Genomic DNA, 14,977 nt, shown 5'->3' on the forward strand with positions numbered 1-14,977 from the left:
GGTAAAAGTGAAATATTAGTTTTTAAAACCTGGGGGACAGGGAGTAATAAACTTTTTAACTTTTTAATATAAATAATAAAATAACTATTTTATCCCTCCCTTTAACAGAAAAAATTAACGGAAGTTTGGTTATGAATGAGAATTAGAGTTTTTTATCTTCTGTGGGTGTAAGTTTGATAATGATCTAAAATTTGGGTTGAAAATAGTCCTTTTCCCTAGTGGAAAACAACACAATTCACTTATCAATCATGTTCAATGGTCTAAAATTTGCCATTAATTTTTGGTCAACTACTGGTTCGATCTAGGTTTACAAACGCTATTCCATGGTCAAACGTATCTTATTCTATAAGAAAAAACAAATGGAACTCGGAAGGAAGAAATAAGCTACGGTCCGTATTAGATTTGTCACTTATTTGAAATTAAAAAAATATATATAAAGGAATAAAATTATTGTAGAAAACCAAATCCCAAATGAATATGTAAAATTCAAAAAGATGATGGTCCAACCAGTCTCAACCCACTGAACCACGGCGAGCCCAGGTAGCACCGGCCAGTTGTCCTCCCACTGCCAGGAGGGGGAGGTAGACGCTGCTCTGTGAAGCCAGCCTCACGCGGTATCCTCCACTCTAGTAGCCATGAACCTCCAGCCTTCGCTAGAGGCCCAAGACCAAACTCTTGGCTTGGAATGGGCTAGCCAGTGAAGAGCCAGTCTGGACTCGACTCAACTGATTGAGCCAATGTTCCACCATCTCATAGCCCCCACTTGGGTGACAAGCTCGCGCTACCAAGCTCGGCGATTGAAGGACAGCGCGCAGACTTTTATATACCAGCTAAGATGCTTGTCAGTATCCGGTGTGGGATTGAATGGTTAATTTTTAAAAAGGTTAATTTTCCATAGATCCTTGTAGGATTGTTTAATCTAAACACATCTCAACTTTTTCGAAAATGTCAAAGTCCCCCTTAAAATTATTGAAAATCTCCCCATCTCAGGGTATATATGAAATAAACCCGAGATTATTTAACCACAGAAAATAGTTTGAAGGTGTAAATTGAGATAATTCCACATAAATAAAACATAAAATTAATCAGATGTAAAACACATTATGCAGTGCACACCATAGCAGAAGTCGGTAGCTAGAAAGTTTTGCTCAGAAGAGCTGCAAGTCCCTAGTTAAAGGCTAAATTCCATCTAAATCAAGGTTAAACAGGATTTAGTTTAAAAGCAGATAAAAATGGATAAATTATAGTTTGTTTATGAAAATAAATTTAATTATTAGTTAAATTCAATTTATTTAATCTAAACTCGAATTTGAGCTCAAACAATTGAAATTGTGTCTAACCCTGCTCATTAATTTAATATAATGCAAGAAAAGAAGAGATTTGAATTGAGTAATTTCGACACAACACAAGATGTTTCTAAAACGAGTTAAACAATACTGCACAAAATAGATCGTGTTTGGATTTAGTGTTTTTGACAAAACTCTTATTCAGATTGTATTTAAATTGAGTGTTTTTTACTCATAACTTTAATAGATATGACATGAATATGACTTATTTACATAAACGGTTAACATTAGTTATACACTATTTTTTATTCATAAATAATTTAAAGAGTTAAATTTTGGATACTATTAAAATTACCTTTATGTACATTGAATTTTATATAATTTCTGTATCAAACTGTCGGACAGTAAATTATAATATAAATGGAATTTCAGTTTCTATAAACAAAAGTCAGTTAAAAGCCGTTAAGTTAAGAGCTGTCACTTTCCCGCTTCTACAGTAATGGAGCCAAAATAGCAAACAAGGGAACAAGATCTAGAACCCAAAAACGCCCCCGTCTCTCAGTCAATGCTATTAAATTGGTGAAACATTTGATGGGTTATCAGAGAGAGCTTTTATTGAGAATTGATCTTCATTTCTCAACAAACTCTCTCTTCATCCCCTGTCATTTTCTTTCACTTTCCCGAGAAAATTCTTTGCTGAAACTTCAATTCCATGTCGCTTTTCTTCTTCAATGTTGTCAAGGACCATGTAAGTCCATCTGGGTTCATCTCATTTTTATCATATCTTTCATTCATATAACTATGTTTGTATTTTCATGACCTTATTAGCAGGATTTGAAGACGATGATAAGGTGTTTTTTTTTGGTTCTCCTGTTGATAAACACAAAAGTTGTGGAAGGAAAATCCAGGGAGAGAAGTCTTGCGGAAGGGAAAGCTCCTGAGCCTGCAAAAAAAGAGTGGCTGACATTAAATGGTACAAAGTTTTGGAACTAAAATCAGAACAATTTTGTTCTGAAAAAGCAAATTGAATGAACAAAATGCCGGTTCTTGAATCTGTTTGCAGGAGCTGAGCCTCTGGTTGTAGCTCGAGGAGGGTTCTCGGGGCTTTTTCCAGAGTCGAGTGATGCTGCAAATACCTTTTTGAAGCCTCCAATGAGTCTGTCAAATGTGACTGTGCTGTGCAATCTGCAATTGACAAAGGATGGTGTCGGAATTTGCACAACAGATATCAGGCTAGATAATTCAACAAATATTGGAATGATATACCCCAATGGACAATCAACCTATGCGATTAATGGACAGGATCTCAAAGGGTGGTTTTCTTTGGATTATAAAGCTGATCAGCTTTTCAACAATGTATCATGTGAGTCTCTCTCTCTCTCTATATATATATATGTAGTTTCACACCAATTTTCAGTTGCAGATGTTAGTTTTTTTAGCTCTGGTTCTCAATGCAAGAAAGCTACTGAAGTTTTGTCTTTTAGAATTAATTGATACAATAAACAAGTTCTGTCCTAGAGACGTGTGCAAAAACACATTCTTATAGTGAAAAAAAATTAACATTAGACCAAAAGCTAATCTGATATCTATGGTGCAATGCATGTGGGCGTGTCTTAGGAATTTCTAAACACAGATGCCATGTGGATGTATTAAATTGGGAGTAATGGTATATATACGTACTAATCTTACTAATTTATCTATATAAATTAAAATGACAATGACTAAATGAAATGAAAGAAAAAATAAACAATCACATTTTTCAATCACATGTTGTCATTTCGGTTTTGTATGGATAATTAATAGGGTTTTATTCATTGATTTAGTTCTGACTGGTTTTCTTCGTTTTACTGCATGTTTATGTTGCAGTGACTCAGAATGTGTTCTCCAGATCATATCTGTTTGATGGAGAATTTCCAATATCTACTGTTGCAGATGTAATGGGGACTAAACCCCCTCAGTTTTGGCTAAATGTTCAGGTATTTTTCTCTGTCCTTTTTCTTTAACCTCTTGTTTCAGATAATCTTTTTCCTCTTCTGCTAATTGCTTCCTTTTGCAGTATGACACATTCTATTCTCAACACAACCTCAGTGTGGTAGACTCTCTTCAGAAGTCTGTCAGAGTTGGGGTCATCAATTACATTTCATCTCCTGAGATTGGTTTTCTGAAGGACATTAGTGGGATGGTGAACAAGGCAAGGACAAAGCTCATTTTCATGTTCCTCAACCCAGATGAAGTTGAACCAACAACCAATAAAAAATACAGTGAAATCATGAAGAATCTCGCTGCAATCAAATCTTTTGCTTCCGGCATTGTAGTCCCAAAAAATTACATATTTCCTGTTAATTCTGAAACAGGATATTTGGATCCTCCAACTACTCTTGTGACTGAAGCTCATGAGGAAGGACTAGAAGTATATGCTTCTGGTTTTGTAAATGATGCTCAACTAAGCTATAATTACAGCTATGATCCATCAGATGAGTACTTGAGATTTATTGATAACTCGCAGTTTGCTGTTGATGGATTTATCACGGATTTTCCTCCTACAGCATCAGAATCAATAGGTTTGCAATTTTCTCTAAAGAATTTGGTTGATATTTTGTCTTTTGACATTTTTCTGACATGTTTTCCTTTGAGAATTTTCACCAATCTAACACCAACTATTTTCTCGGGTGCAGCATGCTTTGCACTGAACAATGTTACCAAACCTGTCAGTGGTAAATTAGTGATCTTATACACAAATTTTAGAAGCAGAAGATGAATATGTTGCACTGTAATGTTTATGTAAAATTATATACTTTTCCAGGGAATCCTTTGATCATATCTCACAATGGGGCAAGTGGGATTTATCCTGGAAATACTGATCTTGCTTATGAGAAAGCGATCGATGATGGAACCGACATAATTGACTGCACAGTTCAAATGTCAAAAGATGGAGTTGCCTTCTGCTTGAGTTCACCAGACCTCATGGGAGAAACAACTGCCATGACCTCTTTCATGTCTAGAGTTACCAGTATTCCTGCAATTCAACAAAACAAGGGAATCTTTTCATTCGATCTAACGTGGAGCGAGATTCAATCCTTGAAGCGTAAATTCCTTGGATACTTTCCCAATTTTGTTTTACTTACTAATCTTTAGCTAGTATCCTCACTTGTCAAACTTGTACTGCTTCAGCTGAAATGGTAAGCCCTTTTGCAACTGATTCTGGGAACTTCAAAAGAAACCCTCAAGCTAAGAACCAAGGAAAATTTGTGACCATTGATGAATTCCTAAAGCTGGCAAAGACCAGGGGAGTTACTGGAATTCAGATCAACATAGAGGTAACCATTGATTGTCTAACAAATTCTCACTTATAAATTGGCACTTTTCTGATTGATAAACTCCTTCCTCAGAATGCTGCTTATCTAGCATCAAAGAAGGGTCTTAGCATTGTAGATGTTGTTTCCAAAGCCTTAAGTAATGCTACATTTGACAAGCAATCCACTCAGCAAGTGTTGATCTCATCACATGACAGTTCCGTGTTGTCCAAGTTTGCCAGTGTCCAGGCTTATAAGAGAGTCTTGAACCTCAAGAACGTAGTAAGTGTTGCACCAAAGGATTCCGTGGAGGAAATTAAGAAGTATGCTGATGCAGTTATTGTCCCAAGACCTAGCCTCATTTCAGTCAAAGATGGTTTTACTGTAGCTTTTACAAATGTTTTAAAGGAAATGCATAGTACGAAAATCTCAGTATATGTCTCAGTTTTGAGAAACGAGTTCGTTTCACTTCCGTTCGATTACTTTGCAGATCCTACTATAGAACTTGCAACTTATGTAAGAGGAATGGGTGTAGACGGGATTGTAACAGAGTTTCCTGCTACTGCCTCCAAATATTTGAGTAAGTTTTAACCATCTGAATAACATCATGATTACTTGCAACCCAAGGAGCTAATATTTTACTGAGCTATACTTTTGCATTGCAGGAAGCCCTTGTTCTGACCTCAATGCTGATCTGCCTTATACAATTTTACCCATTAGCCCTGGGGATCTGCTTAATATAATACCTGAACAAGTACAACCACCGTCAAGTGCCCCCGGCCCAAGCCTGAAAATTGCAGATATTGTTGATCCGCCACTACCTTCCGTGTCCAATGGCTCCACTCCATTCGGGTCGAGTCCTGTTGGTGCTCCTAATGCTGCACCAAGTTCAAGAGACAAAACCAATGTTGCCAACGCTGGACTTTCCCTAGTGGCAGCAATGTTGCTGTGTTTGCTCTCCATCTGATATAAAAAACATGGTTACTAAACATATACTCATTGTTGTTCTATTAGCTGATTGTATAAGTATTGTTGCAGAAAAACTGGCATTTTGAGGCTGATTTGAGTGGCGCGTTGATGTAAATATTTGTGGCACAGCCTGTCCAAGGATAATGTCAGATTGATCAAAAAGGATTTATCAACATGAAGATTTGGTTTAGAATTTTATCATTCAGCTAAGTCAAATTTATATCTGCATGAATTCAAAATTAATATATAATCAGATGAGCCAATTACATGATGCTTAAAGCTGCATTTACATTAATTAACTCTGTGAAGAAAAATGAACAAAACAACTTGCATTATGTTTCTGTAAACATGGTTTTTGTTATGAAACCCAGAGAATGAGTGATCGAAACATAAAGCAACGCAGGAGCATACCATTTCATGTGGAAAACCCAAAGCGGTAAAAAACCACAACAACAGCTGGAAATATTTTCACTAAGACTGGAAGAAAATTACAAGACGAGGGTGAAACTATTTGTTCTCTCAATCTGTGCTCTAATTTCTTAGCTCGGTCTATGACAACACACTCTCCTGACATAGTTCTCATACACTTTAATACAATCTTTATGTGCAAACCCTAGTCATAGATACTTGACACGTGTCCTACGCCTCTTACTTAACTAACTTTTCATAGTCCCACCAACTCTAGTTTGATCGAGGTCGGCCACACCTACTCCGTAGTGAGAAGTCTTAACTGCCAATTATATCAGCCAGAAGTCGCAAGTAATCCATTTGCGACTTCAAGTCACAGCTATATAACAGTTTTCCTAACTGTTTTCTTGTGTTACTCTAAAAAAATCTTCATAAACCATACCTTTACTCTTGAAGAATAAGCGTATTCAAGAGCCACTCCAAGAATTAGCCCACTTGCATAAATTACCAGAACCATTTTCCATCCAAATTCAGAATTACAGATCTCCTTGAAAATTCACCTTTTGAATCTGCACTTCCAAGTCATCACCATATAACATTTATTAAAAACATTTTAAAGTGTAATCTTCTGTAGAGATCAAGCTCCCAGAACGTCTGCAAATTTCTCATCTCCATTTCAATTTTTGTCCAAGCTACTCATCACATTTGACTTAATTTTTGGGTCTAATGAGACAAGCAGCTGCGTTTGTGACCAACCAATTTCACAGTGCAAGCACCTGTATAAGTGTCATAAATCTCCAATCCACAATGCCATTTTGGCTCAAAAAAGAATCCAAAAGACAAACCTATTTACTCAGCTTCAACTCCTGCAAAAATTCTATCCATATGTTGGTGAGTTTAGATTTTGATTTGGGGAACTTGAGAAATTTAGTCCCATTCCAAGCTGAGCCTGCTTTGAAATCAATTTGGCAAAAGAACACACAAACAGTGTCTCCCCTACTTTGAAATCGATTTGGCAAAGTACACACAAATATACTATAATATATTCGTCCAATAGTGTCAAGATATTATACTCTTGAACATAAAGTCTTAAGAGTTTTGTCTTATCATCTCCCAAATTTCGCAGAGAAAAACAAAAATCAAAAATCAAAAACAAATGAGAGGTAGTGGGGGCAGAATTGAGACTCAGATTCCACTTTCAGTGGAACTTCATCACAAATCCTCATTCCAACTGAAAGCCAGAAAACTTCATCACAGCCTCATAGGATTCACCTTTGAAGAAAGAGAGAGAGACTTGGGGTATTATTGATGAATCAGAAGAAGCAAGGTCATTCAGCTAAATATACATACATAGAAAGAGACACAGAAAGACAGAAAACCCAACGGAAAAAAAAAGGCTCAGATTCGCCTTTCATCAGACAAAGATTGAAACTTTACCACCATGGCTGCAGCAACGAGCACTTCTGAAAAATACCCAGAAGCCGCCTCGCCATGATGAGCAAAGATCCCCCACCGTCTGATCATTTGACTTAGATAAAACCACATCACAGCCTCGTCACAAAAATACAGAAAGAGAGAGAGACACAGAGATCAGGGCATGTTATGTTCTGTTCTTGTGTTGTGTTGTGATTGGAAGCTGAAAATGGTAACGTTCCTGGCAATTGTACAGTTGGGTAACCTTACAATTGAAAATCACTGGCTTCACTGACAATCAGAGGGAAAGGGCAATAACCCTTTGAGAGCAAAGCCTCATTCTTAAACTAATTAGTTTGGAAGAAACCCAGAAACCTTCTGTATTAATGGTTTGATATATTTATTTACACGGGAACTTCGCTCTGGTTCATTATTCCCGATTTACCCTTGGGTTGATTTATTACTGATTTGCCCGGTTAAATATCTAAATCAAGTATTCTAACATAGGGAGGACAACAGGGAGGGGCAGGGAGGGGATCTCAATCCCCGTCTCCGTCCCCGTCCCCGTCCCTGTCCCTGTCCCGGTAGGGGATATCAATCCCTATCCTCACTATTGGGATGAAAATGATTCCTCGTCCTCTCTTCGCAAAGAAAAATCTTCTCTCCATCCCTGCGGGAAAAAATCCCCTCTCCATACTTGCAAAAAAGAATTTTTTTTTTTTTACCTTCTAAACACAATATAAATATATTAAATAATATAATTAAATAAAATTAAAATTAACCTACTATTTCAAATATCACAAATATATTATATTAACTACTTTAATATATACAACAAAAACCTAAATAAATTTGAAAAATATAAATAATTTAAAATTATAAAAAATTTATTAGTATTTTAAATAAATATGTTAATATAAAGTATAAAGGGATGAGGATAGGGGCAGGGACGGGAAGGGGTCGGGTGGGGAGGGGACACATGTATCTCCATTCCCAACTCGTCCTTGATTGCGGGGATTTTTTTCATCCCCTTCCCGTTAGGGTCGAAGTCCCTAAAGTCGCACCCAAATTGTCATCCCTATTCTAATAGGCCAAATAACTTATTCCCACCAAAGGTTTAGTAAAAACCTAAAATGACCCCAACTAACTTTTAAAAATTCAAATATTCACTTATCCTATCTATTAGTTTTGGTTGTTATAGTTAGAGGGTAAAATAGTCATTTAGAATTTTATTTAAACAAAGAAAAAATTATTTCTTTTTGCCTCTTTAATTTTAAAAACTAACCATTTTCTCCTAACATAATTTTAAAAATTAATCTTTCCACCCACCATATGCACCTTTTAGGATTTTATATTTCATAATAAATGTCATCACCCGCAAACTTTGAAACATTATACTTATACTTCAAAAACTTTATTTCATCTTTTCGATTATCATTTTTCTCAACGTTCCTCTCCAACAATATCTCTCCCCCTCTTTTGTGGTTTTCTAGTACGAAAGACACTGAAAATCTAATTAAAATGATCAATTTTTTGTATATAGATATGTACAAAAATCGCATAGATCGATTCAACGACATCGTACAGACCCGTATGACATCCACTAATGTATAGATCGTCACAGATTTATTTTTACCTAAAGTCAATCTTGATTTATTTTTACCTTAGACACTAATAATCTTATTCTCCTCGTTCTTCAGCTCATAGCCTTACTGTGTTTAAATCTCTCGTTAGCTGGTGGCCTTCCTCCTCTGGTCATATCTTTGTTTTCACATCCAATCATTCGATCGAGGTTGGATGGGGACAAGACAGGGAAGGAAATCAATATTTATACAGATTCTCTATCGTCCCCATTGTGTTACCGTCAGTAAGAGTGACTGATATTAAGACAGACCAGTAACTTCAAGCACGTGATGAAAGGGACTGTTATTAATCTATATTAATAACAACAAACCAATCACAACAGGGTTAGATTTGAATAAAACTGGCATAAACTTAAAAATGAATTAGATTTAATTAAAATTTAAATTTAAATGGCAATTTTATCTATTATTATAAAATAACAATATTTTGTTAGTAAACCGTAAATTCAAAAAATATTGAGTTGAAAAGAGAAATTCTCTTTACTCAGCTTCAAATCCTGTAAAAATTCCATCCAAATGTCGGAAAGTTGGATTTTGATTTGGGAGAATTTGAGAAATTTAATCCCTTTCCAAGCTGAGCCAGCTTTGAAATCAATTTGGCTACGAAGAATACACAAACAGTTTCTCCCCTGCTTTGAAATCAATTTGGCAAGGAGCCCACAAATAGAATGTAACATGTCTGGTCCAATAATGTCAAAATACTATAAGCTTTGAACATAGTGTCTTCAAGAGTCTTGTCTTATCATCTCCAATTCGATGTAAGATTCGTGAGCTAAAGTATGCAATTAGGCAAATCATAAATTGACAAAAACAGAAGAGATGGTAGGCATTGCTTGCTTGAGTATGATATCAGAAATTGATCAACAAAATTCAAACAAAATTTCACAGAGTAAAACAAAAACAAAAAACAAAAGCAGACGAGAGGTAGTGAGAGAAGAATTGAGACTCAGATTCAGCTTTCAGAGGAACTTAATCACAAACCCTCAGTCCAACTGAAAGCCATAAAACTTCATCACAGCCTCATTGAAGAAAGAGAGAGAGACTTGGGATAATTATGATGAAACAGAAGAAACAGCAATTTTGGTACATATATATATAAACATAGAAAGAGACAGAGAAAGACAGAAAACCCAGCGAAGAAAGAGGCTCAGATTCGCCTTTTATCAGACAAAGATTGAAACTTTACCACCACGGCTGCAGCAACGAGCACTTCTGAAAAGTACCCAGAAGCCGCCTCGCCATGATGAGCAAAGATCCAGCACAGTCTGATCATGTGACTTGAACAAAACCATCATCATCACTGCCTCGTCACAGAGATACAGAAAGAGGGAAACGTAGAGATCAGGGCATGTTATGGTTCTGTTTGGAAGCTGAGAATGGTAATGTTTCCGGCAATTGTAACGTTGGGTAACCTTACTGGTTAAAATCACTGGCTTCACTGACAATCAAAGGGAAAGGGCAATGACCCTTTGAGAGCAAAGCCTCATTCTCAAATTAAAAAGTTTGGAAGAAACACAGAACCGTTCTGAACGAATGGTTTAATATATTTATTGACGCCAATGGGTTCCCACCCAAGGTTTTGTGAAAAAGACATTGTCACCTTTTAATTTGAAAATATTCAAATACATGTCTATATATTAAAATCATTATTAGAATTAAAAATGAAATTATCATTTAACTAAAAATATTAAAAATTAAAAAATTATCACATTCCCTTTGGGTTTAAAAATTTAACACTTTTTTTTCTTATTTTAAGTTTGAAAAATTATAATTTTTTTAATAATAAATTTTTATAAATAGATAAATATTTAGATTTTTTAAAATTAACATGTGAAAACATAACTTTTTATTAAGTCTTGGGTGGAAAAAGTCTTTTGGTCTATCTATTTATATTGGAACTTGTTCTGTTTTGTTATTCCCGATTTACCCTTGGGTTGGTTCCATCATGTTATTACCAATTTACCCTTGTTTCAATAGTTAAATATCTGAATCCTCTATTTATATTTATGAGTAATATATATAATTTATCTGCAATTGAAAAGTTACTATTTTGTTATTACCAATTTACCCTTGTATGGGAAGGGAATCAATATATATGGGGATTTTGCTGCATCCCTATTGCAGGAATAAGGCGGAGGTGGGAAATGCTTTCATATCTAATGGAGACAGGGATCTGATATTAAAAACATGATTAATAACCATAGACTCATTGTTGTTCTACTAGCTGATTGAAGTATTGTTGCAGAATCACTGGCATTTTAAGGCTGATTTGAGTGGCTCGTGATGTTCTGAAAATTTGTGTCACAACCTGTTGACTAACTTTCTTGAGTTTCTCAAGAAAAACCTCCTAAACCATACCTTTCCTCTTGCAGAATAAGCATACTCCAGAGCCATTTCAAGAATTAGCCCACTTGCATAACTTATCAGAACCATTTTCCTTCCAAATTCAAATGGAAACACCAACAAAGAACTTCTTAAAGGTTAACCTTTTGAATCTGCACTTCCGAGTCATCACTATGTAACATTTATCAAAAACATTTTGAAGTGTAATCTTCCGTAAAGATTAAGCTCCAAGAACGTCGCAAATTTGTCATCTCCATTTCAATTTTGTCCAAGCTACTCATCGCATTTGACATAGTTTTTGGGTCTAATGTGACAAGCTTTTGCGTTTGTGACAAACCAATTTCACTGTGCAAGCACCTGTATAATTGTTGTAAATCTCCAAACCACAATGCCATTTTTGCTCAAAAAAGAATCCAAAAGACAAGCCTCTTGACTCAGCTTCAACTCCTGTAAAAATTACATCCAAAAGTTGGAAAGATTGGATTTTGATTTGGAGAACTAGAGAAATTTAATCCCTTTCCAAGATGAGCCTGCTTTCAAATCAATTTGGTAAGTATTGTCTTATCATCTCCAGACCGATGTGGGATTTGTATGCTGAAGGTATGGCAATTAGGCAAATCTATCTATTGACAACAACAGGAGATGTTAGGTATGTTACTTAAGTATGATGACAGAAACTGGTTAATTAGCTGTGAGCTCCTAAACAATTCAACCAAAATTTTACAAGAAAAACGAAAGCAAATGAGAGATAGTGGGAGCAGATTGAGACTCAGATTCAGCTTTCAGAGGAACTTCATCACAAACCCTCAGTCCAACTGAAAGCCAGAAAACTTCATCACAGCCTCATTGAAGAAAGCGAGAGAGACTTGGGATAATTATGATGAAACAGAAGAAGCAAGGCAATTTTGGTACATATACACGCATGAACACATACATACATATAAAGAGACAGAGAAAGACAGAAAACCCAGCGAAGAAAGAGGCTCAGATTCGCCTTTCATCAGACAAAGATTGAAACTTTAGCACCCTGGCTGCAGCAACGAGCACTTCAGAAAAATACCCAGAAGCCGCCTCGCCATGATGAGCAAAGATTCCCCACCGTCTGATCATTTGACTTGTATAAAACCATCATCATCACAGCCTCGTCACAGAGATACAGAAAGAGAGAGAGACAGGGAAAAAAAAAAAAAAAAGACCAGAGTTCAGGGCATGTTATGATTCAGTTTGGAAGCTGAGAATATTAATCTTGGGTAACCTTACTGATGAAAATCACTGGCTTCACTGACAATCAAAGGGAAAGGGCAAAGACCCTTTGGGAGCAAAGCCTCATTCTTAAACTCACGAGTTTAGAAACCCATAAACCTCCTGAACAAGTGGTTTGACGTATTTAATTATACTGGAGCTTGGTTCTGGTTTGTTTTTCCCGATTTACCCTTGGGTGGTTTGTTCTATATTTTGTTATTACCCACTTACCCTTGATGTGCACTATTAACGCCAAAAGACTTGCTCTCACCGACGGATAAGTGTAACCCTAAACTGATACTAATTAATTTTTAAAAGTTTAAACTCGAGTAAAATTATGTTTGAAAACTCGGTTAATATTAAAGATAAAAATTATAATCTAATAAAAAATTAAAAAAATTAAAATTTTATTGTATTTTTTCTTTTTATTTGAAAATCTAATAATTTCTCATTATCTAAATTTTAAAAAATGATAATTTTATATCTAGAGTTTTAAAACTATCACTGTCGTCTCTAACCATATTAGATCTCCCTTTTGGCTTATCTTTTTCTGCCAATTTGTTTTCACCCATTGACGACAGTGATTTTCTCTGATAAGAATGATATCTTTTTTGTTTGAGATAATCGTTTTAATCAGTGGCTGAGAATAACTCAACATGAAGAGGTAACTTGGGTGGGTGGGAGGACGAACGTGACTGAAGATGGGAAACTTTGTCGTCTCTGACGAATCTCTAACGATGGTTTCAAAACTCTAGGGGTAAAATTACTATTTTTTAAACTTTAGATATAAGAAAATTATTAGATTTTCAAACTAAATGAAAAAAAATATAATAAATTTTTAGTTTTTAAAATTTGTTTGTTAAATAACGGTTTTGTTCTTAATTTTAATTGAAAATTTTAACAAAATTTTGTTTATAAGCAAACCTTTGAATTTTTAAAAATTGGTGGGTACGACTGAGCTTACACATAACCTTGGGTGAAAACAAGTTCTTTGCCCTATATATTTCTCTGGTTCCTACCTCGTAACCTTCCTCTACCTAGATCTCTTGTTGGCTTGTCGCCTTCCTCTTCTGTGATATATATTTGTTTTAATTCAAACATTCGATCGAGACAAAACAAGGCAAGGAATCAATATTTATGGGGATTTCCCGTCATCTCTGTTGTGGGAACGAGCCGTGGTGAGAAGTGCTTTCATGTGACAGGGATGAGGAATAATTGTTATTAAGATGGATCAGTCCCTTCAAGCAAGTGGTGAAGAGTGATTGTTATTAGTATGAACTAGTAACAACTAAAAAATTGCAATTATGATTAGATCCGAATCAAACCAACTCAATCTTAAAAGTTTACTCAATTCGATTCAATTTGGTTTGAATTTACTTAGTTTGAATTCAAGCAAAATTTAAACTAAAAAGGTCAACTTGTTTTTAAAACAGGATTAAACTTGAGATAGAGGTAGTTAGGTTTGATCCAACTTGTAAACTGAAAATAATTTGATTCAATTCAAACTTGACTTATGACTCAATTCAAATTATGTTAAACAGTTGTCAAAATGATGTCATTTTGTCTATTATTGTAAAACAATAACGTTTTATTAATGAGTGGTGAATTCGATCCATAAATTCGAATAATAGATTCAAGTTATAAACTTGAATCAAACTGAACTAAACTACTTTTTATTCTAAATATACTTGAGTTATTCTTAATTTTGATTCATCGAACTCATATTATATTATTTTTTATTCAAACTAAACTTGAATAAGAGAATATCCGAATTTGATTTGATCTATATCTAACCCTAATCACAATACAACCGGGAAAAGTGATTGGTGCTACAATGGACTAACAGCAGCAAACAACAATAAACAGTAGGAAAGAATGTCGCCAATCCCTACGCATTTATCCATCGTAGTGGCATCTTCATCATCTATCCAGTCCCGTTTATGAGTATGACAGTCATATATCACAATGACGTCTATAATGTTCTAATGCCATCATTTTTTGGGGCGGTTACTTTACACGCACTCTATACAAAGGCCTATTTCGGCTTCCTCTTTAAGTTGGCTCCTGCTGGTGGTCTTTCTATGCAGGCAGCCTTATCAGTTTATGGAGACACGTATGAACATCAAGATCATTGTCAATTTATCCTTGTCTAAATCATGCTTAAATGTGGCTCTGGGAAGCCAGTTTCATCTCTATATCTTACTAACATTGTATGCTTGAAGTTGCAAAACAATGTCTACAGCATTTCACATAGAAGAATATTGTACATTGATTGCATATTCAACCAGCCAATTGTAATGTGGCATGTAGGAGTGGATTTAAATCAAATTGAGCTTTAACTTGGGCCTACTCGAGTTTAACTCAATACAACGAGAGTCAA

At 35.3% G+C, this 14,977-nt stretch overlaps 1 protein-coding gene across 1 annotated transcript; it reads left to right on the plus strand.

The window, feature by feature from the left end:
* The first annotated feature begins 1,998 nt into the window (after nucleotides 1-1,998).
* On the plus strand, nucleotides 1,999-5,640 carry LOC123194900 (glycerophosphodiester phosphodiesterase GDPDL7-like). Its single transcript, XM_044608404.1, has 10 exons — nucleotides 1,999-2,034; nucleotides 2,118-2,259; nucleotides 2,350-2,649; nucleotides 3,153-3,262; nucleotides 3,343-3,847; nucleotides 3,962-3,997; nucleotides 4,090-4,371; nucleotides 4,458-4,603; nucleotides 4,676-5,159; nucleotides 5,245-5,640. The coding sequence occupies exons 1-10, from the start codon at nucleotides 1,999-2,001 to the stop codon at nucleotides 5,544-5,546; spliced, it is 2,343 nt and encodes a 780-aa protein (XP_044464339.1). The 3' UTR covers nucleotides 5,547-5,640.
* Nucleotides 5,641-14,977: the final 9,337 nt, after the last annotated feature.

This window comes from Mangifera indica, chromosome 13 (assembly GCF_011075055.1).
Source record: "Mangifera indica cultivar Alphonso chromosome 13, CATAS_Mindica_2.1, whole genome shotgun sequence".
Lineage (NCBI taxonomy): Eukaryota > Viridiplantae > Streptophyta > Magnoliopsida > Sapindales > Anacardiaceae > Mangifera > Mangifera indica.